The 23,489-nt window shown below is 40.6% G+C and overlaps 2 protein-coding genes across 3 annotated transcripts in view; one reads left to right on the top strand and one right to left on the bottom strand.

The window, feature by feature from the left end:
• The window catches only part of SLC39A9 (solute carrier family 39 member 9), a 43,978-nt gene extending 38,190 nt beyond the window's left edge, over nt 1-5,788 (bottom strand). The window contains exon 1 of one of the 2 annotated variants that reach the window (XM_025442309.3): nt 4,801-5,788. In XM_025442309.3, coding sequence (XP_025298094.1) covers nt 4,801-4,896 — 96 coding nt within the window. In that variant the 5' untranslated portion in view covers nt 4,897-5,788. The remainder of the gene's footprint in view (nt 1-4,800) is intronic. The other variant, XM_025442307.3, reaches the window with a different exon arrangement.
• Nucleotides 5,789-5,882: 94 nt separating this feature from the next.
• On the top strand, nt 5,883-20,001 carry ERH (ERH mRNA splicing and mitosis factor). The gene is made up of 4 exons (XM_025442310.3): nt 5,883-6,056; nt 8,635-8,722; nt 15,528-15,648; nt 19,501-20,001. The coding sequence occupies exons 1-4, from the start codon at nt 5,898-5,900 to the stop codon at nt 19,601-19,603; spliced, it is 471 nt and encodes a 156-aa protein (XP_025298095.1). The 5' UTR covers nt 5,883-5,897; the 3' UTR covers nt 19,604-20,001.
• Nucleotides 20,002-23,489: the final 3,488 nt, after the last annotated feature.

Below are 23,489 nucleotides of genomic sequence, written 5' to 3'. Positions count from 1 at the left end.
CTATTGCATTACCTGAGAAGAATAAAATGTTAATATACCAGACAATGGAAAAGCCCCGAAAAATGCAACTTTGTCATATCTACTTCAAAAAGAACCAATTGTTGGAGAAGAGCATACTGGACAAATTTCTTCTTCAGTCACAAACGTCTGATTTCTTGTAACTCAAAGCCCCAAAATATCTATTATTGAACAAGTCAGTTATTATAGTGAGACATAAAACTTTAAACACATGAAAAACAAAACAAGGCTTAAAATGAGAATTAATGAAGAAAGCTAAATACTAAGAAAAAGGGATCCCTGGGTGGCGCAGTGGTTTAGTGCCTGCCTTTGGCCCAGGGCGCGATCCTGGAGACCCGGGATCGAATCCCACGTCGGACTCCCAGTGCATGGAGCCTGCTTCTCCCTCTGCCTGTGTCTGCCTCTCTCTCTCTCACTGTGTGCCTATCATAAATAAATAAAAAATTTAAAAAAAATAAATAAATACTAAGAAAAATATTGAGCAGGTAGACTAGAGGAGAAGGCTTGGTCTCTCCAAATGGAACATTCATGGTGAATAGGAATGCCAACCCCCAAACACGACCTTACAGATTCCAAACAAATTGCTGAGAAGTTTCTGGTAGTCAGAGAGGGGGAGAGAAGAGTTTACCCATTATTAGAAGTCTGTTCCAAAATAAAAATTTTTTAATTATAATTTAGAACAAAATTCTTTTTTTTTAGAACAAAATTCTAAAAATGAAAACCTTAAAGAAGTTTTTATAATCAGTAAGGAGAACAATCCTCAACATTTTCTAAAGTTATTATGTTCTAGAATACAGCCTTGCACTTCTATTAATTCATTACATCCTCACAACAATCCTATAAGGTCATTTAAAAGAAGACATTTTGATGTTAAATAGCTTGCTCAAATGGTAACACTGATTTTGGATTACTACCTGTCCCAGACAGTCCCTGGGAAATTTGTGCATTAGTAATACCTTGAATTCTTTATAAGAGCAGCATTACTTTCATCTGCGTACCTATGGATCCATACTCTTAACACGTGAAGAACATGGCATTATAATCCAAACTGGTCTGCAACAAGAAAAATATAAACTGAGACTAAGCCTTCAAAGTATCTTATAGAATACGAATATTATAATTATAGGAGTAACAAACATACTGAAGTGTATCTATTAAACATAACACTACATTGGGGCTTATATTTTATATGTCTTTTTTTCCATTTCATTTTCTTAGTATTTAATTTGTATTCAATATATTTATATATATTGGTCTGCAATGGAATGGAGATTAAACAAAAACAAAAACTAGTCATTTATCAGATCGTTGAAGGAGCACTGCCCTAGAGCTCTGGTGCAAACAGCTTGCTCATGTTACCAGCTCTGTGGCAAAGAGGAGACATACTCAGATAAGTAACAATCCTCAGATAATCAATCTAAAATCCCATTTTGGTCATGGTTTATAGTTTAACTTCATTCATCAATCAGAGCACCTGCTAAGCGGGGTTAATTCTAGGTAATGTTAATTGTAGGCTCCCAACCTACTTACACAGCTTTTTCCTTTAGAGCCAAAGGGAGCTCGTTAACAACTGAATCTAACATTATAAGATAGTGCTCAACCTAGAGGTTCCAACTCCTTCACCACACGGGACTTCCTTTATGTAAGGTATGCTTTGGCCTCCTTCATAAGTTTACTTTTTCTCCTTACCATATGCTTGAAGAAGAGAGCATCCTGAAAATCACTTACTCATTAAGTGCTTTCAAGAATCAGATATCTTTTCCTTTGTTTTAGAAATCATTTAGGCATAAAGGTAAAGTCGCTATGTCAGAAAGCAAGAAGTTAGAAAAGCATCAAGAAAGTTAGTTTGGGGGCAAGGAATGTTGAAAAAAGTGACAGAGATCAATGTCACATAAACCTCTTTTAGATGGTCAGATACAGCAGGTAGGCACTACTGCTACAGCAATTTCCAGGTTACTTAATTTTAGCTCATTTCTAAATAATAATCCTGCCATAATTAATGGTTTTTTGAACTTTTATTCCAGATCTGAGAAATTCTGAGGAAAAAAATAGTACTGAATGACAGAATAGCAGATAAATTAAGAACATGAATAAATAGCATATCTTTTCATTTACATGAAAATGAACTGTAAAACAAATTAGATTTATTGGTCTCTTTATTTATAATAACCCTAGTCCCTAAGAAAAGCCAGATTCCCTTAAAAAGTAGTTTAGCCAATGTAGGAACCTAGGGAGCTATTTTCTAAGAGTAGAAACTGTGCTTCCCTGCCCCCGTGAATGAAATTTATTTTTTACAAATTTATCATCTCACTAGTTTCATGATACATCAATCTACAATAGTATAATCTGTCTAGAAAAAAATGTTTAATTTCTAGAAGACTGAAAACAGTTGAATTCTAAAATGTCTAAGTTATATGTAACTTTCATTTTTATTCTAACAGCTCGATGCACTGTTCCTATTGCAATAATAAACAGACATTATGAATATGATTTATAGCATTTTAAGACCTACAGTTGGGGGATCCCTGGGTGGCGCAGCGGTTTGGCGCCTGCCTTTGGCCCAGGGCGCGATCCTGGAGACCCGGGATCGGATCCCACGTCGGGCTCCCGGTGCATGGAGCCTGCTTCTCCCTCTGCCTGTGTCTCTGCCTCTCTCTCTCTCTCTCTCTGTGACTATCATGAATAAATAAATAAAATCTTTAAAAAAAAAAAAAAAAAAGACCTACAGTTGGAAAAGACCACTTGGCCATCAATTCAGATAGCCATAAATGACACATCATACTGATTATTAATGCCTTGGTTAGTTACACCACACATGGACACATTTCGTTTCAGTGAAAAAGAAAATAGCAGATACCTGCATATCACAAAAATCAATCAAGACAGTTCAAGAAAATACTGATATTGGAAAAGCTCTAACCATTTTATAGAAATAAAAAGTTTTACTGATTTATTTGAATTAACTATAATTTTTGATAAATGTTACCTCAGTTTTTAAATATATAAACCAACTTAAATCTCACAAATGTCAGTGCTAATAAGGTCAATTAAATTCTAATGCAGCTATTCGAAAATATGGTTCACGTCAGAATAAAGCAGGCTCACAAAGCCCCGGACAGGCGGCCCAAATGAGTGAAGTAGGCTTCAAGGCCAAGGAGTGCTGTGACCATCTCCTGATACTCAGCTCTAGCCAACTGCTGCCTTGAGGGAATAGACACAAATCAATAATAATAAAAATAAATACTCTGCTACTCTAACAAAGTAAAAGTCTGTGGGGTAGCTTTGGTATGACTACCAGCTTGCTCTTTCACGAAGTTCTTTCAGGACTGGCAGTGAAACTGGGCCTATTTTACTGCTGAACCCCAAGATACTCATGAAATACTGTTCCCTCCGAATGTAGTAGTTTTTCCTCACTAAATCTTTTGAGCACTGTGCATGTTGTGAACTCTTTATGAAGAACTTATCTGCATTTTCACTGAACAATGGTTTCATCTTTCTTCCTCACTAATGGCTGGTCGAGTAATGACAAATTAACAAATTAACCCAAATGTTAAAACATATTAACAGAAAATTCATTTCTAAGCAGATCTGAAACAACTTCAAATATCCATTCTAGTGCCCTCTTTCTTTAAAAGGAAATGTGAGGGATCCCTGGGTGGCTCAGCGGTTTGGCGCCTGCCTTTGGCCCAGGGCATGATCCTGAAGTCCCAGGATTAAGTCCCACGTCCTGCTCCCTACGTGGAGCCTGCTTCTACCTCCGCCTGTGTCTCCGCCTCTCTCTCTTTGTGTGTTCTCATGAACAAATAAATAAATCTTTAAAAAAAAAATTAAATAAATAAATAAAAGGAAATGTGAGTTAAGAACAATCTGATTTAGGGATGCCTGGGTGGTTCAGTGGTTGAGCGTCTGTCTGCCTTTGGCTCAGGTCCTGATCACAGGGTCCTGTGATCAAGTCTTGCAGGGGGCTCCCCACAGGGAGCCTGCTTCTCCCTCTGCCTGTGTCTTCGCCTCTCTCTGTGTCTCTCTCATGAATATATAAATAAAATCTTTTTAAAAATCTATTTTTCTCATCTTCATTCTAACACAAAAAAATTCAAAACGCCGGAAAACTTTTGGATTCTAATCCAAAAGACTACCTTCCCCCCCACAAAAACTATGCTTTATTTTCTCCAAATGAGGAGTAATACTGATTTCTACGTATATGGACAAATAATAGTCTCCATTTACATTTCTTGAGAGCAACTGGAACCTTGATTCCTTGGAATCCCTGGGAATCAAAAGAACGTTATGGTGCTTCTTTCCAGGAAAATACACAGAGCCCTAAATTTTTGTATGCAATTTCACAAGATTCAGAGTACCCCAGGATCTCCAGGGGGTCTGCCCACCCCACGTTAAGGACTCCGGTGCTTAAAATAAGGTTCCTTTCTATTATGAAATTCTATGTATCTTTTTTATTTTTTTAAAGATTTTATTTATTTATTCATGAGAGACACACAGAGAGAGAGAGGCAGAGACACAGGCAGAGGGAGAAGCAGGCTCCATGCAAGGCGCCCCATGCAGGACTCGATCCCGGGGCCCCAGGATCCTGCCCTGGGCCAAAGGCAGGTGCTAAACCGCTGAGCCACCCGGGGATCCCCTCTATGTATCTTGTTAGAAGACAGTCTTTCTTAGTAAGACCTTTAGCTCTGAGATACGTTGGGGAAGCAGCTTCCCTTTCTTTACAACTTTCCCTACTTCCTACCAGCCATCCTGAAAGCTGACAGAAAATTGAGAATTTCTTACCTCAGAGAAATTAACAGCCAAGGGAACGATTCCAGCCACGTAACATCCCACCAACATAGCCAGAGAGAGCAGACTAATGGAGATGAAATCATCCATTCTGTCCTCCTTTATTTGCCCACCGCCACCAGAACTGCAAATTTTCAGGGGCCTCAAAGGGTCCTTAGGTTCTTAAACGCGTATAGTGATTCCAACAGAACAAGGGGACTTTCCAGGTCGTCCGTCCTCCCCACTAGATGTGTTCAGAAACCCCTTTCTCTGGAACGCGCCTGGAACTAGCCCCTTTTTGCTGATATTAGCACCAGAGAGAACTTTCATCAATCTCAGGTCCCGGCCCCTGCGTTTTCAGATGCCAGTCACTGGATTCCCTGGGGTTTACGGTTAAAGGTATGCAAAAGAGCGATTTCTTCAATCGTCGGAGGGGTGGCACAATGGGCCCACTTCCTCCACGGACAACGTCCCAGATGGCAGCAAGAAAAAGGAAAACTCGAGCAGACTTGTTCGTTCTCCCGGCGCCCCTACGTCCCCGGGGCAGTCTTCCCCCAGGCTGGGACCAGCCCACCAGTCCCGGCAAACTCTCCTCCGAGTCTAGAACGGGCAAAGAGTCCCGCAGGTCTCTAACGATGGGCTTAGGGGTTCAGCAGGGAAGCTGATACAAAGCTGTCTCTGCCCTATACCCGGTGCTGCCCATATTACTCCACTCCGCTGGGCCTCGACCCGGAGCCACCGATACTACAGCTGCCATGGCCGCCAAGTGGCACCTCTTCATTACATCCACTTCCGGATTGCTTCACCGCCCCCTCCTTTAGAAGAGTACTTCCGGGTTACAACCGACCTATGGCCCGGGATTCTTAGGCTACCGCCATTTTTGAGTAGGGCTAATTAAAGAGGTCTGGTGTCAGAGTCCATATATATCTGTGTTCACTCTAGTCGTGCGTCTAATGGCGAGAATATGGAAGACCGTGTCTCGAGAAGAAACGATTTTTTTTTTTGAGAAGAAACGATTATTTTTCCAGTTCTGGAGCAATTACCTGTATCTAGCTCCTCGCCCTTATCCAAGATGGCTGAGCCAGAGTCGGTATCCGCTCTAGCTGCCGGAAATGTGTTCGCTTCTATGGTCCAAAAGGCTCTTTCGCGGTGCGTTTCTGACGACTTCCGGCGGCTCCTCTCGCGGGGATTGGCTGTTGGCGGCGTTGCGGCTAAGCTCGTGTGCGGCGGCGGTGTCGGCAGCGGCTGCGGCGAGAGAGTTTGGCGCGATGGTGAGAAAGGCCTCGGCGGCTCCCCGATCCCCCGGCCTCTGAGGCGATCCCAGCCGTGTACATCTTGTCCCCAGCCCATCCAGCGCGAGAGTGCAGCTCCCCGGCCCGCCAGCTTGTGGCGCGACCTCTCCCCTTCCCGCCGCGGGGCCGCGGGGCCGCGGGGCCTGGCGCTAGGCCCCGGAGCCCGGGTCCGCCCGGGTCCGCCCGGGTCCGCCCAGGTCCGCCCTGCGTTTGCGCGCCCGCGGCCGAGGTCCGGCGAGGCGTGCGGTGCGGAGGATGCGCTTCCTCCCGCGAGCTGCGTGGGGATGCTGCGCTTTTCCCCCAGAGTCTGGCCCGATGTGGGAACAATGGCCGAGGGATGTCTGACAAACCTGCGCCTGAAGCTGACAGATGGGGTGTGCTGCGCCCAGCGTGTGGGCCGGGAGGGGTCGTCTTTGCTTTGTAGCGTGCTTTCTCAGGCATCCCCTTTTGTTTTGCTGGGCTCCGTCCTCAAACAGACATACAACGTTTCTTTCCCCTCTTTTCCGAGACCCCAGAGGCCTGATCTGGCGTTTCTCCCGGCCCTCAATCCTGTTCTTACTCATTCTCTCTGGGACTCAAAGCTGAAAAGAAGATGGGCTCAGCTGAGGGTCCAGGTTCCTTAGAATCGGATCGGGGTGGTAGTGCAGTGAGTGGGTATTTTGTTCGTGTTTTTGTTTTTGTTTTTTTTATTTCATTTTTATTTACTATTATTTTTTTTTAATTCCGCCAAAAAGAAGGTGATCCACAGGGATTATGAGGAATCGTGGTTCTTCCGCACTTCAACCTCGGTTTTCTGATCGCTGGGGTTAAACGTTAACAGGTTACGCAGCTGTTGTTAACAAGGAACTCTCTGAGGTTGCACCTTTCTGAAGTGAGGTGTTTTTAAGTGTTTGACCCAACGTGGTCTCCCAGAGGCGACTGAGCAATCGGAAGGCTGGGTCTCCAGTTCTTTCTTGTTTCGTCATAATTGGCAGTGTGACTTTTGGAAGACTCTGTATCTCTGAGTTTCCCTTCTTTCTCTGCCCTTTATGTCACTCTTTGGTAACGTGTTATAATGGTAAGATTCAAATCTAAGGAAGGGACAGCAGTTAATACCAACGGAGCCTTTCTGGGTGAGCAAATAGCAGTGATAATACCTTCTCAGTCCAAGTGGCTTTAAGAGCTACGAATTTGTAGATAAAGCAAACAATTATTGGTTCAGTCGTCGTATGTACTTCTGCTTTATTAAAGACAAGCTTCAAGGGGTGGGGATTTTTTGTGGGGTTTTTTGGTAGTTTGGCAGAAGCACCTGAAGCTAATGACCTAGTCCTGTGTATTGTAATATTTCTGTAGCAGTAGAAGGATGACTCAGTTCATGTGTAAGAATTTTAAGAGTAGGACCAGATTAACTATTCATTAAAGTGGTTTACATCTGCTTGGTAATCAGAATAAGGATTTTATTAAAGTATATCTGTGTACCTTTTCCTGACTTAGGTTTTGCAACCTTATTTTTCTGTTGTGAGAAGTATGTATGTATTTGTTTACGTGTACTTGTATTTTGCATACATATTTGTTTTTTTTTAATAAAACCAAACGGCTTTGGAGATAGCTCCAGTAAAAAGAAAGTGACCAAAACTGGTTTGGGAAGCTTTCTGGTCTTAAAATGTTAAAAGCAAAATACTGCCACTTAAAAATAATACCCATTTCAGCTACAGTTTTGTAAATTTAGTCATTTTTTTCTTCGTTTTTAATCGTTGTCTTTGAGTACTAAGTATTGAAAATAGTGAGCTTTCTCAGAAGTTCACTTTAAGACTAGATGTAAAAAGTAGCGTATTGAATAGCCGTTTGCATATCATTACTTTTTTGAAGTAAATTAGTCCCTTAATTTTCATCAGAATGAGAACAAAATTAAATAGTAGTGACTGATACGACTACTGTGACTCCGTTATTGTGCTAAGGATAGAAAAAGAACATAGATCCACTACTTACAGTCATAAATAGTATTTCTCTTTTTCTCAGCCTACTTCTAAATTTTTATTAAAGCACTTAATAGGGGCACCTGGGTGGCTCAGTAGTTGAATGGCTGCCTTTGACTCAGGTTGTCAAAGTCCCACATCGGGCTCCCCACAGGGAGCCTGCTTCTCCCTCTGCCTATGTCTCTTTCTCTCTGTATGTCTCATGAACGAATAAATTTTTTTTTTTTTAAGGCACTTAATAGGGCTGGAGATAGAAAGTGACCAGTGGAGATAGAAAATCTAAGTGGGTTTATAATCTAGTTGGGAAGAAAGGAAGAAAAAACAGTAGAAGGTAACTCATGCTGAATGCTTAGAGGCAGTAAGTACAACAGTTGCAGAAAGCAGCCCTTAAGGACAGGGAGTCCGAAGAGACCTTACAGAGTTGTTCAGCCATCATCTGACACCACACTTGAACAAAAGCATAAATGTAAGAAGAGCACCCTGATTAATAGTGCATTAATAACCAATGATCATTTGTGTCATGACTAGAGATTTTATATCATACTATGAATTTCTCAAATATGAGTTAGAAACTTAAATTGAAATCCCTTTTCTCCCTGCAGTCTCACACCATTTTGCTGGTACAGCCTACCAAGAGGCCAGAAGGCAGAACTTACGCTGACTATGAATCTGTGAATGAATGCATGGAAGGTGAGTTTAAGCACTAATGAAGAGTTTTTATTTTTGTTTTCTTGATCTTCACTATTAGAATATGTCTCATTTAGGAACTAGGCTTGTTTTTCCTCCAGATTTCTCAAGTTATTAATTTGAGCCAGGAAGGAAGAAGATACTAGGGACCGTATTTGTTGAAAATTGAAACATTGATTATAGGTATTGTCCTTCTGCTGCAAGTATTTTTTTTTAAATCCAGCTCCCGTGATTACAGTGAATGGCCTTCTGAAGCCTCCCTCTGTTGATATTCCGTTATTCATTATGTAAATATCTTACAGTTCTTGTGTATTCTGGTTAGACTCAAACACTATAGAGTTGTTAAGACAGGCTCTAGGGATACCTTCAGAACCTATTAGTCTGCTGATTGAACAAATAAGCATTAAAAGCTTTTGAGGTTTGAGTATACTCCATCAGCGTTAGAAGATAAAAATTAGCTCAGAGAATAAAGGCAAATGGAACCAAATAAGTATCATTTATTGTGTACTTGATAAGCTGACACCACCCTGAAGGGAACTATTAGCCCTTAATGCTGCTTTACTCAGTAAACCATTAGATGAGAGCGCATAGATTGGATCATCACAAATTGGATTCATCCTTACATTTAATCATTATATCGAGTAAACCAGTTGTGCACATTCTGCACCCTTTTTAGCAAATTGTCCGTTCTTCTTTCTTTTTTTTTTTTTTTTAATTATTTATTTATGATAGAGAGAGAGAGAGAGAGAGAGGCAGAGACATAGGCAGAGGGAGAAGTAGGCTCCATGCGCCAGGAGCCTGACGTGGGATTCGATCCCGGGTCTCCAGGATCTCGCCCTGGGCCAAAGGCAGGGCTAAACCGCTGCGCCACCCAGGGATTCCGGTTCTTCACTTCTTTCTATAAAGATTTTATAGTCACTGTTTTTGCAATTGGGCATGTCCTTGAATTTGTTGATTATCCAGAGCTAACTGGGTTAGCCTTAAAATCTGTCCTTATAAAGCCAACAATGGGTAGATCTGTGGGGGGAAAAAACTACTGGTAATAATTAGAGACAGCTTCTAGGTAATTGGTACCATGCCTTCCTGATTGTAGATTCTCTTAATTTTCAAAGAAGAGCAGCTCTTGTCCTTCCCTCATTTTAGGACCTTTCCTTTGCTGACCATTCAGGTAGACTCTGTGCACGTTCTGCCTTAGCACATTATTGTCTTACCTGTATTATGTTTGGTCTTTAATTTCACAATACTCTGCCAACCTTTGCTATTTTAATGAATCCTAACTTTCTCTTTTTCATTAATACACTTTATTTCTAGAGCAGCTCAAGGTTTACAGAAAAACTGAACAGAAAATACAGGGTTCCTAACGTACTCCCTTTCCTCACCTCCACAGTGTCTCCCATTAATAACACCTTAACAAAAATAATAATAACACTTAACGTTGATGTGGTACGTTTGTTGCAGTTGATGAAACCAGTATTTTTTTTTTTTAAGGATTATTTATTTGTGAGAGAGAGAGTGCCCATGCAAACAAGCGGGGAGAGGGGGAGAGGGGCAGAGGGAGAAGCAGACACCCTGCTAAGCAGGGAACCCAGCTTGGGCTTGATCCCAGTACCCTAAGATCATGACCTGAGCCGCCGAAGGCAGATGCTTAACCAACTGAGCCACCCAGGTGCCCTGGTAAACCCAATATTGCTACATTATTATTACTAACTAAAGTCTACTGTTAACTAAAATCTGTTATTAACTAAAGCTTATATTGGGCCCTTCATGTTGTACAGTTCTGTGGATTTTACTAGATGCATAACATATTCATCGTTACAGTATCATACAGAATAATTTTCACTTACCTAAAAATCCCTGTGCTGCACTTGTTCATTCATCCCTACTTCACCTTCTGCTGTCCTGGCAACTGTTGGTCTCCTTGCCACCTCCATAGTTTTGCCTTTTTCAGAATGTCAGAGTTGGACGGTCTTGTTTCATTTAGCAATATGCATTTAAGGTTCTTCCATGTCTTTTTAAATTAAGTTTTTTAGGATAGTTGTAGGCTTACAGGAAAATTGGTTCAAAGTACAGAGAATTCCATCACACCCCTTCTTCCCTACTCCCTCTTTTCAGTTTCTCTTACTTATATTCTATATTAGTGTGATACATTAGTTACAACTATAGAGCCAATACTGATACATTATTGATTAAAGGCCATAGTTTATTTTAGTGTTCAGTCTTTGTTTTGGACATCTTATGGGTTTTGATTTATTTATAATACTGACAAGTATCTACCATTTACTGCCCTGAAAAATCTCTGGTGCTTTACCTGTTCCTCCCCCCAAATCTCTGGCAACCACTGGTCTTTTAAATGCCTCCATAGTGTCAACCTTTTCCAAAATGTCCTGTAGTTGAAATTATGTAGTATATAGCTTTTTCAGGTTGGCTCTTTCACAAAACAGTGGTTTTTTGTTTTTGTTTTTTAAGATCTTAATTTATGTATTAGAAGGGGCACAAGCAGGGGGAGGGGCAGAGAGAGAGAGAGAGAGCAGCAGATTCCCCACTGAGTGGGGATCTCAGAGTCCTAAGATGGAGATTTGAGCTGAAGTCATATGCTTAACCAATTGAACCATGCAGATGTCCCAAAAGAGTGTCCTTTTAAGGTTCTTCCATATCTTCATGGCCTGGTAGCTAGCTCATTTCTTTTTATTTCTGAGTAATCCATCATTTGGATATACCACAGTATGGTTATCCATTTACCCACCAAAGGACATCATAATTGCTTTCTCGTATTGGCAGTTACAATAAAACTGCTACAAACATTCATGTGCGCCTAAGTTTTCAACCCCTTTAGGTAAATGCTGAGGAATGTGATCATTGCATCATATGGTAAGATTGTGTTTAGCTTTGTAAAAAGCTGACACACTGTCTTCAGATGTGGCTGTGCCATTCTGTGTTCTCACCAGCAATGAATGAGAATTCCTATTGCTCCACATTCTTCTCCACATTTGGTGCTGTCAGTGTTCTGGATTTCTGTGATTCTGATAGGTATATAGTGATAACTCATTTTAATTTGTAGTTTTCTAATGATATGTTGTGTATCTTTTTATAATAGTTATTTGCCATTTGTATATTTTCTTTGGTAAGGTGTCCAGAACCCTAACCCACTTTTTAGATGAGGTGTTTATTTTTTTTATTGTTGAGTTTTATAAGTTCTTTGTATGTTTTGGATACTAATTCTTTATCAGATAATATGTTTTGCAGAGATTTCCTCCTAGTCTGTGTCTTGTCTTTTCACTTTCTCGATAGTGTCCTTGAAGCACCAAAGGTTTAAATTTTGATGAACTCTGGGATCCCTGGGTGGCGCAGCGGTTTAGCGCCTGCTTTTGGCCCAGGGCGCGATCCTGGAGACCCGGGATCGAATCCCATGTCGGGCTCCCGGTGCATGGAGCCTGCTTCTCCCTCTGCCTGTGTCTCTGCCTGCCTCTCTCTCTCTCTCTCTCTCTCTCTCTCTCTCTCTCTCTCTGTGTGTGTGACTATCATAAATAAATAAAAAAAATTTATAAATTTTGATGAACTCCAATTTATATGTTTTTTTTCTAATGTTCATAGTTTTGGTGCCATATCTGAGAAGCCACTGCCTTGTTCAGTCAGGAAAATTTGTGCTTGTGTTTTCTTCCAAATGTGTTATAGTTGGGCTCTTACATTTAGGTCTCTGGGCCATTTTGATTATTTATATATAATGTGAAGTGTGGACCCAACTTTATTCTTTTGGCACCATTTGTTGAAAAGACTATTCTTTCTTCATCGAGTTATCTTTGTATTGGGATGCCTGAGTAGTTCAGTGGTTGGGCATCTGCCTTTGGCTCCTGTGATCCCAGAGTTCGGGATCGAGTCCCACATCGGGCTCCCTGCATGGAGCCTGCTTCTCCGTCCACCTATGTCTCTGCCTCTCTCTCTCTCTCTCTCTCTGTCTCTCTCATGAATAAATAAATAAAATCTTTAAAAAAAATTTATTTATTTATAAGGGAGAAGCAGGTCCCCACAAGGAGCCTAATGTGGGACTTGATTCCGGAACTCCAGGATCACACCCTGAGCCAAAGGCAGATGCTCAACTGCTGAGCCACCCAGGTGTTCCCTAAATTAAATTTATTCTTAAGAATTTTATTTTTTGATGCTATTGTAAATGGAGCCATTTTCTTAATTTCATCTTCAGATAGTTCATTATTGGAGCTTAGAAATAGAGTTGAATTTTGTATATGAACTTACATCCTTCAGTTGTTTGTCCTAATGGTTTTGTGTGTGTGTGTGTGTGTGTGTGTGTGGTTTCCTTAGGATGTTCTGTGTATAAGATTGTGTCCTCTGTGAAGAGAGATAGTTGCACTTCCTTTTTTCCCCTGATCTGAATGCCTTTTGTTTCTTTTTCTTGTCAAATTACCTGGCCAGAACCTCTAGTACAATGATGTTGACTATAAATAACAAGAGTAGATATTCTGGTGTGCTTCCTAATCTCAGTGGGAAAGTTTCCAGTCTTTCACCATTAAGTATGATTGTAGCAATGGGTCAGTGCCTTTTTAAGATAAATGGTGAATTTATTTTTCTGATTATTTCCTTTCCACTTTTACCTTTCTCTTTGATAACTCATGAGTGATACTCTTTGATCACAGTGTGGGGAAAGTACCAGTCAAAAACCCTAACTCAGCTTTTCATAGATCTGTAGTTGAATATTACTTTCTATTGGGAAATTTATAAAATCAATTTAGAGGTACATAAAGGACCTGAGCGTAAAGGATAGGACATGTTTTCCCAGATGACATTTATTTGTTCATTCATCGTAAGAGTATTAAAAACACTTGATAGTGAGAATGGACAGAAAAGGTTATGTTTCCATTTTGTGGGAACAAGAGAAGATATGTCACTGAATAAAAAATAATATGCTCCTTAGATAATAAGGTTAAGAATGTGTGCTTGCTATCAATGATTTTGTTCATTTTATGTCTTTTTATGACTTGTGTTTGAGTACTTCTGTGCTCTTACATGTGCTAATGCTTTTATATGCATCATTTCATATAATCTTCCCCATAGCTCCATGGAGAATATTGTCCTTACCATTTGACAGGTAGGATTCTGGGGGTGGAGTCGTTAGTAAAGGACAGAGCTAGAATTCAACTCTCTGAATCCAGAGTCCAGCCTCTTGAGTAAAATACTCTTATGATAATCTCTTCCTCAGTGCCAGTTTTGTTTTTGTTCATTTGTTTTTGCATTGTATCAAAATTTGAAAGCAGAATGGAAAAGCCTCTTTGTCATCCATCTTTCCCAAGTGTGGTGTTTTTCTTTATTTACAGAGGCTTTAGGAATATTTGTTTATTGAAAAACCTGGGGGCTCCTGGGTTGTTCAGTTGGTTAAGCATCTGCCTTTGGCTTAGGCCATGATCCTTGGGTCCTGGGATCCAGCTCCACTTCAGGTTCCCTGCTCAGTAGGAAATCTGCTTCTCCCTCTGCTCCTCCCCCCCACTCATGCTCTCCCCTCTTGCTCTTCTTTCTCTCTCAAATCAATAAATAAAATCTTTAAAAGGGGACGCCTAGGTGGCTCAGTGGTTTAGTGCCTGCCTTTGGCCCAAGGTGTGATCCTGGAGTCCCAGGATTGAGTCCCACATCAGGCTCCCTGTCTCTGCCTCTCTCTCTCTGTCTCTCATGAATAAATAAATAAATAAAATCTTTAAATAAGTAAATCTTTTTAAAAAATGTTTAAAAGAAAAGGGAAAACCTGGTAAGACCTACAGCGTCATCACTTGTTTGAATTCTCATGTGACAGGCCTTTAAAGTTCTTTTAGACCTAATGACTTGAAGTAATCATTTTATTCTATTTTAAAGGCATAAAATACTTAACATTCTGGCAAATACATAAAATTAAAAGATAATTTACTAGTGACAAATACTAAAACAAAAGTGACCAACTTGTTATTTTCCCAGCCTGACTTTTAAAAATAAAATGGGATCCCTGGGTGGCGCAGCGGTTTGGCGCCTGCCTTTGGCCTAGGGCGCGATCCTGGAGACCCGGGATCGAGTCCCACATCGGGCTCCCGGTGCATGGAGCCTGCTTCTCCCTCTGCCTGTGTCTCTGCCCCTCTCTCTTTCTCTCTCTGTGACTATCATTAAAAAAAAAAAAAAAAAAAAACTAAATCCATTTAAATAAATAAATAAAAATAAAATGTGAGGGTGCTTGGCTGGCTCAGTCAGTGGAGTATGCAACTCTTGATCGCAGGGTTGTAGGCTCAAGCCCCACATTAGGTGAAGAGATTACTTAAAAATAAAATCCTGGGCAGCCTGGCTGGCTCAGTGGTTTAGCGCTGCCTTCAGCCCCAGGTGTGATCCTGGAGACCGAGGATCAAGTCCCACATCGGGCTCCCTGCATGGAGCCTGCTTCTCCCTCTGCCTTGTGTCTCTGTGTCTCATGAATAAATATAATTTTTAAAATAAAAAAAAAATCCTTTAAAAAATAAAAATGAAATATTATGGCATTGTTTTTTTTTTTTTTAATTTTTATTTATTTATGATAGTCACACAGAGAGAGAGAGAGAGAGAGGCAGAGACACAGGCAGAGGGAGAAGCAGGCTCCATGCACCGGGAGCCTGACATGGGATTCGATCCCGGGTCTCCAGGATCGCGCCCCGGGCCAAAGACAGGCGCCAAACCGCTGCGCCACCCAGGGATCCCTAAGGCATTGTTTTATATATATATGTGTGTGTGTGTGTGTGTATAGTGTTATGTATGTGCTATTCATGTCTGAAGTTTATATAGTTTGTAAGATCTTGATTTTTCTCCTTAGGCGTTTGTAAAATGTATGAAGAACATCTGAAGAGAATGAATCCCAACAGCCCCTCTATCACATATGATATCAGCCAGTTGTTTGATTTTATTGACGATCTGGCCGACCTCAGCTGCCTTGTGTAAGTATTAGCCACCGTCTCTCTTAAGGTGTATGTTTCTGTTCTTTATCCAGCTGTTGGAGGTGATTTGTGGTATTGCAAGTGTACTCTGTACCAGACCCTGATCTTTGCAGTTTGGCTGCTGTGCAGTAATATTTCATCTACATATGGCTCAAGTTAATTTGGCAACATAAAGCCAAAGGCACAGGAAAAGCTTAAGAATTTTGCTAATTGTTGACAGTATGCAGAGAAAATGCTAAGAAGTTCAAAGTCCTGATTCTTGGTCTTTTTAAACCAAATAGTCTTAGGTGTTGTTTTGTTGTTCTGTTTTAGGTTTTTTCCCCTCAAAGTCATTGTCAATTTTTTTGTTTTTTAAGATTTTATTTATTTATTCATGAGAGACACGGCGGGGGGCGGGGAGGGGGTGGCAGAGACACAGGCAGAAGGAGAAGCAGGCCCCATGCAGGGAGCCCAATGTGGGACTCAATCCCGGGGTCTCCAGGATCACACCCTGAGCGGAAGGCAGTGCTACACCCAGGCTGCCCCATCATTGTCGTTTTAAAGCAGTTGGCTTTGGATTAAAACTAAGATGATTCTGGGATCCCTGGGTGGCTCAGCGGTTTGGCCCCTGCCTTTGGCCCAGGGTGCGATCCTGGATTCCCGGGATCGAGTCCTGTGTCAGGCTCCTGGCATGGAGCCTGCTTCTCCTTCCTCCTGTGTCTCTGCCTCTCCTCTCTCTTTCTATCTATCATGAATAAATAAATAAATAAATCTTTAAAAAAAAAAAAAACTGAGATGATTCTGTTTTCATGATAAAGGAAGGTGAGAATACCTTATAATGTGTCATCAGGTGCTTGAATATTACATGCCAGATACTGTCCTAGAAGTAAATATGTTTTTGAAAAATACATAATGTCCAACTCAGGCATTTTCTCTGCTTCCTGGATTATGACTGGGATCAGGTCAGGACTTGGGATCCCACCAAAGATTCCTGTTGAAAACTTATATTTCCTTGGAATATTTGAGTTCTATTTTGATAATGTAAAACATTCCAGTGATTCAGATCTGGTCTTTAATGAAATGTGTTAATAAGAAAATTGTTTTGTTTTGTTTTTTTATTTTTAAAAAAAAGTTTTTTTGTTTTGTTTTTAAAGATTTTATTTATTTGAGAGAACCTGATTGGTGAGAGACGGATAGGAGAGGGTCAAGCAGACACTCTGCTAAGTGTAGAGCCTGACGCAGAACTTGATCCCAGGACCCTGAGATCATGACCTGGACTGTCCGGGCACCCCAATATGAAAATTTTATTGGGGCACCTGGTGGCTCAGTCAGATAAGCCTCCGACTCTTGATTTCATCTCAGGGCATGATCTCAGAGTGGGCTCCACACTCAGTGCAGAGTCTGCTTGTCCCTCTCCCTGTGCGTTTTTTCTTTCTTTCAAATAAATGAAATTTTAAGTAAGTCTGTCTGACCCTGATATGGCTCTGAAAATTTTTGGTTTTTAAAAAAATATTTTATTCATTTGAGAGAGAGCGAGCAGACTGAGCAGGGGACACCCCCCCACGCAGGGCTTGATCCCAGGACCCCAAGACCATGACCTCAGTCAAAGGCAGATGCTTAACCATCTGAGCCACCCAGGCACCCCAGTTCTTTTTTAAGTTCTTCTCCAACGTTGACGTAAATATTATAGTCTACCATATCTGAAGCAGACTAGACTAACCCTTATTTAATTAAGCATGAATAACAAATATTCAAAGGAAATTATTTGACCTTTTTGAATATTTCTCATTATAACAAAAGGACATTTAAAAATTTTTTAAATCATTTATTTTGGTTAAGCGTTTTGTAAAAGTAGAAAGTTTATGCATTTTTAATAAACCAGATTCTGCCCTTACTATTCAGGGGAAGAATACGATAATGGTATAAAACGTTCCTCCTTTGGAATTTGTCTGTCATGCCAAAAGTTGGAGCATAGGTTTCTAGCTCAGTAGTGGAGGGAGGACTGGTCCAGGAGTGCTTTAAGCTTCTGCTACTTGCCCAAGTCACTTTAGCTAATAAGTTGCTGTTCTTTGACCTAATAAGTTGCTTGTTTTTTGATTTCCTCCTTTTTTAAAAAGAGTGGGGGTAATAGTATCTACTCTCAGGGTTGTAATAAGGATTGAGTGAGTGTATTTAGGTAAGTACTTAAAGTAATACCTAGCAGTTGGTAACTTAATCATTAGTATTATCATTTGTGTATCATTTCTTTGCTGGGAAGTTAAATGAAACTTCTGGTTCAGATAAATAACTGATAAATTAGATATTTTGTTTTTCTAAAATATCCCTAAGTTTGGTTGTTGATTTTGGGGGGTTTTGGTGTTTTTGTTTTTTAATTTTTTTAGTCTAAGTCCATCTTTGTCTCTCTGGGGTGCCATGTAGTGTTTCGACCACATGGTGCGCATGGCTTTGAAACACTGATATAGTTTGTATTTGTGCAATCTCTACTTATTGTCTGCTTTTTTTTATACTCTAGCCTTAGTTTTTTACCTCAAAAAATGATTTTATTAACCAACCAGATTTCAGTGGTAGATCACCTGAAATGTTTGTACTATTTGAGTCTTCTAAAGATACGAGTGGTTGGTTATTCAGTGATACCTTGGCCTCAGAACCCCTGGAGTCCCTATGGAGTCTCATTGTTAATGCTGCTGGTTGTTTCTCTTGACCCTCCTCTTCTGATTAGAGCCATTTTGAAGCTTGTTACATCTTCTAATAATTCTCTACCAGCCTCTAACATGATTTACTTTAAAAAGCAAATTCTGGGGCACTTGGGTGGCTCAGTTGTTTAAGTGTCTGCCTTCCGTCCATGTCACGATCTCAGGTCCTGGCATCCAATCCCACATCAGTCTCCCTGCTCAGTGGGGAGTCTGCTTCTCTCTCCCTCTCTGCCCCTACCCGTGCTTTTGTGCACACACACGTGCTCCCTCTCTCAAATAAACTTAAAAAAAACAAAAAACAAATCCTGAAATATAGGTTAAAAGACTTCCTTAATACTTTACAGGGAAGAAATCTTTGTGGTAGTAACATGTTTTTTAAAGATTTTTAGTTAATTTCTAGGGGATCCCTGGGTGGCGCAGCGGTTTAGTGCCTGCCTTTGGCCCAGGGTGCGATCCTGGAGACCCGGGATCGAATCCCATATCGGGCTCCCGGTGCATGGAGCCTGCTTCTCCCTCTGCCTGTGTCTCTGCCTCTCTCTTTCTCTCTCTGACTATCATAAATAAATAAAAATTAAAAAAATTAAAAAAAAAGATTTTTAGTTAATTCTAAATAAATTCAGCAAACTCAAGTTTGTACCATTATTTGGTTTTTGTTTTTTAATTTTTTTAATTACTAAAGAAACAGTAAAAGTTGTAACTAGGTAGGAGAAAGAACACACGTTTTCTGGTCATACTCTGTCAAAAAGTAGATATGTAACACATTGAGCATTTAACTTAAGATTTCTAGACATTGGTTTCTTTTTCTGCTGTAAGCTCATACTTGGTGGTCTAAAGTTCCTGTCGCTTAAAATCCAACAGTAATGTAAGCAGATCTTTTATCTATTTATTTATTTTTTTAAAGATTTTATTTGAGAGAGAAAGAGATAGCAACAGATGCAGGCTCCCCACTGAGCAGCAAGCCCTGTGTGATGCTCAATCCGAGGACCCTGGGATCACAACCTGAGCCGAAGGCAGATGCCTTACTGATGGAGCCACCCAGACACCCCAGATCTTTTGTTTTTATTAAGTTCATGTACAAACATGCACACCTGTGCCATCATTAAGCAGTTATAATTTAGAGTTTTAAAAACACAACAGTAATTGACCCTTATAACTTTGCTTTTACCTTTCTGTTCCTCAGTTACCGAGCTGATACCCAGACATACCAGCCATATAACAAAGACTGGATTAAAGAGAAGATCTACGTTCTCCTTCGTCGGCAGGCCCAACAGGCTGGGAAATAGTGGAGTTGGAAGCAGCAGGGGGATGGGGGTGGGCTTGGAACACAGGTGTGTACAGCGTGCTGTAGTGGAAGTTTTGTATTATAGTAATCCTGTTTCCATTTTGGTATACTCTAGTCAGGATTGAATGTATTAGATGAAATGTAAGGATCTTGTTCAATCTGAAACCCCCATCGCCCCCTTTCCCTCCCTTTTTTTTTTTACTTAAACATTTTTATGATAATTTAGATGGAAGTTGTTTGTCAGTTAATGTTGGTTCCAGTCCTTCAAACTGTTCATATCTGCTTTATAACATTCATTGTACTAACCCTTCAGGTTGGGGTGGGGGGCTGGTGACAGTTTAGTTATGTCCTCAAGATAAAGTCTTAGTGAAAAAAATGAATAAATGTTCTTTAGTTATATTTTCCCCTTGAGTGATTTTTTTTTTTCTTTTTCTTTTCTTTTTTATTTATTTTATTTTTTGGGGGGGTCTCTGAACATTGAATTTCCTCACAAAGCAGAGTGCCTGGGTAGCTCAGCAGTTGAGCATCTGCCTTTGGATCCCTGGGTCCAGGATCAAGTCCCACATGGGCTCCTTGCAGGGAGCCTGCTTCTCCCTCTGCCTGTGTCTCTGCCTCTGTCTGTCTCTGTGTCCCTCATGAATGAATGGTTGGAATCTAAAAAAAAAAAAAAAGAATTTTCTTACAAAGCATTATCTGTTTCAAAACCAGTAGGCTGCCACACAAAAGAATTTGAAGAAAGCTAATGTATGTGATGAATACATTTCACTGTGGTTTATGTGAAACTAACAAGCTGTTACCTTATTTTTCCAGCCTTTTATAAGTAAGTCTCAATTGTAGCTCCAAGGTTTGTGCTTGCTATTGATACAAACATTATAGAAGATTTTTCTGGTGACATATCTTGTCTACAGAAGTAGCCAGGTTAGTTTCTTAATTTTGGTCACATACTCTTTCTGGGAGGTTCTTGTGTCCTTCTCATAGCCTTCAGTAGTTGAACACTGTTTACCACTCCAATATGAAAGCTGTAATGTAAGGGTGGATGGAAAGACTGCAGAAAAGGACAAGATAATCTTGCTTTTAATGTAAGGAGTGACATTGTGACTTGAACATACACTGTACTGTACCTCTAGTCATCAAGTATGCAAACATTCAGATACAATTCTGAATATCAAGATTCTGATATTGGGCTTGCGGAGGAAAATAGGATTTTCTAAGTGGAAAACATCTGAGTCTTAGATGTTGGGTGATGAGAGCAAAGAGGAAGGGACCAGTATTATTTTTGTTTGTTTGTTTGTTGGGACCAGTATTTTGGATCATTCTTCATAAGGCTTATGAAAGAATAGGACTGGATCAAGGTGGAAATTCACATTTATGTCCAGCATTACACAGAAAGGAGAGGTAGCCTTTTGTCATTGAGGTGAAGTCTGATAAAATCTTCAGTGATTTGGCCAAACTACAGCCACTGTTCCCTGTTGTTAAAGAGTTGGTGTATTGGGGGATCCCTGGGTGGTGCAGCGGTTTGGCGCCTGCCTTTGGCCCAGGGCGCGATCCTGGAGACCCGGGATCGAGTCCCACATCGGGCTCCCGGTGCATGGAGCCTGCTTCTCCCTCTGCCTATGTCTCTGCCTCTCTCTCTCTCTCACTGTGTGCTTATCATAAATAAATTAAAAAAAAAAAAAAAAAAGAGTTGGTGTATTGATTGGTCTTTCCCCAACCACAAGTAAAACAGGTTTGATTTCTGTTCATACAATGATATTTTACATTGCTACCTACAAGTGAGACCTACCAGACAAATTACAAAATTGATTCTCTTATCCATCTTACTTTATATACCTGAGCATTTTTTTTTTAAGATTTTATTTATTTATTCATGAGAGAGGAGAGACAGGCAAAGGGAGAAGCAGGCTCCATGCAGGGAGCCCAATGTGGGACTTGATCCCGGGTCTCCAGGATCACACCCTGGGCCGAAGGCGGCACAAAACCGCTGAGCCACCTGGGCTGCCCCTACCTGAGCATTTCTAAAATATTTGACAGTGCACCTCCTCTCTCAGTATTCACTCAAAGAGGTTACAGGAGTGTAAAGGGGAATTTTAATTGTCTCACTTCACTGGTAGCTTCTGGCTTTAAAATACTTGCAGCACCTCACTAAATGCCTTGGGTGTTGTTCGGACAAGTTATATATCTTACTTCTGTTGTTTTCAGTAGGAAGGCTGGGGTCCTGTTTTCCAGCAACAGACCAGACAGGGTTGGAAAAAGGACAGGGCAGTTCTTAGTATGACATCAGCTTCATAGCAGTTTGGCCCTTTATCAAATTATTTTTACTAATTTTTCAAAGATCAGAATGAAAATTGGCAAAAAAAAAAAAGATAAATCAATGAATTAGTGAAATAAATCAACAAATTTTATTACATTTGTATAGAAACATTTCGAAGAAAGATTATTAATTTGTGTGTTGGTGTAAAGTTCCTAGCATTAATTACCACTTAGGCATGACATTTCCTGCTGAGGAAATATTTACATTTATCTTATTTAATCCTCATAGCAGCCCTTTGTAGGTTGAAAATAATTGTTCCTCTATTAATGGTGAGAAAATAGGTTCAGATTGTTCAAGTCCTTTACCCAGATCACACAGCATAGCCACAAAGATTTTACTAGCTGAAAAAGACATAATCTTAACCTCAGATCTTGAGAGGGGAGTAGGGAGCCCCCACAAAATGAAATAGCTAAATAATGGATCTCTGGCACCTATCGAAGCATTTTAGATTGACACCTGAATAAGTCACATTTGTCACAGTTTAATCAAAAGCATAGGGGATCCCTGGGTGGCTCAGCGGTTTAGCGCCTGCCTTTGGCCCGGGGCGCGATCCTGGAGTCCCAGGATCGAGTCCCAGGTCGGGCTCCTGGCGTGGAGCCTGCTTCTCCCTCCTTCTGTGGCTCTGCCCCTCCCTCTCTCTCTCTGTCTATCATAAATAAATAAATCTTTAAAAAAAGCATACAGGAGGGATGCCTGGGTGGCTCAGCTGTTGAGCATCTGCCTTCAGCTCAGGGTGTGATCCTGGAGTCCTGGGATCGAGTCCCACATCAAGCTCCCTACATGGAGCCTATTTCTCCCTCTGCCTGTGTCTCTGCCTCTCTTTCTGTGTCTTTCGTGAATAAAATCTTAAAAAAAAAAAAAATACAGAATATAAAACAGCTTGCCAGCCAAATTTCTCTTCCATTGGAGTAGTCCTCATGCAGTTCACACAGTTATCCAAGAATTAGTCTGCACACACAAATGATAGCTCAGGTGGAAGAGACAAGACTAGTAAGTGCAAGAGCTATTCTGGCCTAGAAGTCTTATATATAGCAGGAGCCACCATCTCTTATAATAACTTCATAGACATAGCTTCTAGGTCACTGAGCGACATGCCCCAGTTATAAGTCATTGCATTCAGAGAAGCACAAAGTTCTCTCTTCCGTCAGGAATTTGTAGTTTTCACCCACTCTAAGTATAAATTACCAACTAGAGGTCATTTTACTAATCAACAATCTTGTAACATATTCCACCATATTTTTTTTTTCCTTAGGAACAGAGCTAGAAAGTTAACCCAAGGTCAAATTTGTCCATAGAGCAGCAGTTTTGCTAATCCTTCACATATATTTAAGAAGTGTGAGATGACACATCTAGCTTGCTTTCATGAGGGAGGTAACATATGAGCTGGGCCTTGAAAGATGGCTAAACTTGGAAAGTAGGACAATGGGACAGGAGAATTAACAAGGTGGTGCAGCACTGTGATGTTTTGAGGAGCAGCAAGTAAGCCATCACAGCCAGAGTAAAATGAATATTTAGGTGAGTGGGGTGGGGTCAAGGCCAGGAAAGCTAGTAATAGAATGCCTTGAAAATGAAGCTG

This window comes from Canis lupus, chromosome 8 (genome assembly GCF_003254725.2).
Source record: "Canis lupus dingo isolate Sandy chromosome 8, ASM325472v2, whole genome shotgun sequence".
In the NCBI taxonomy this organism is placed as follows: domain Eukaryota; kingdom Metazoa; phylum Chordata; class Mammalia; order Carnivora; family Canidae; genus Canis; species Canis lupus.
This window is presented reverse-complemented; position numbering and strand designations above follow the sequence as displayed.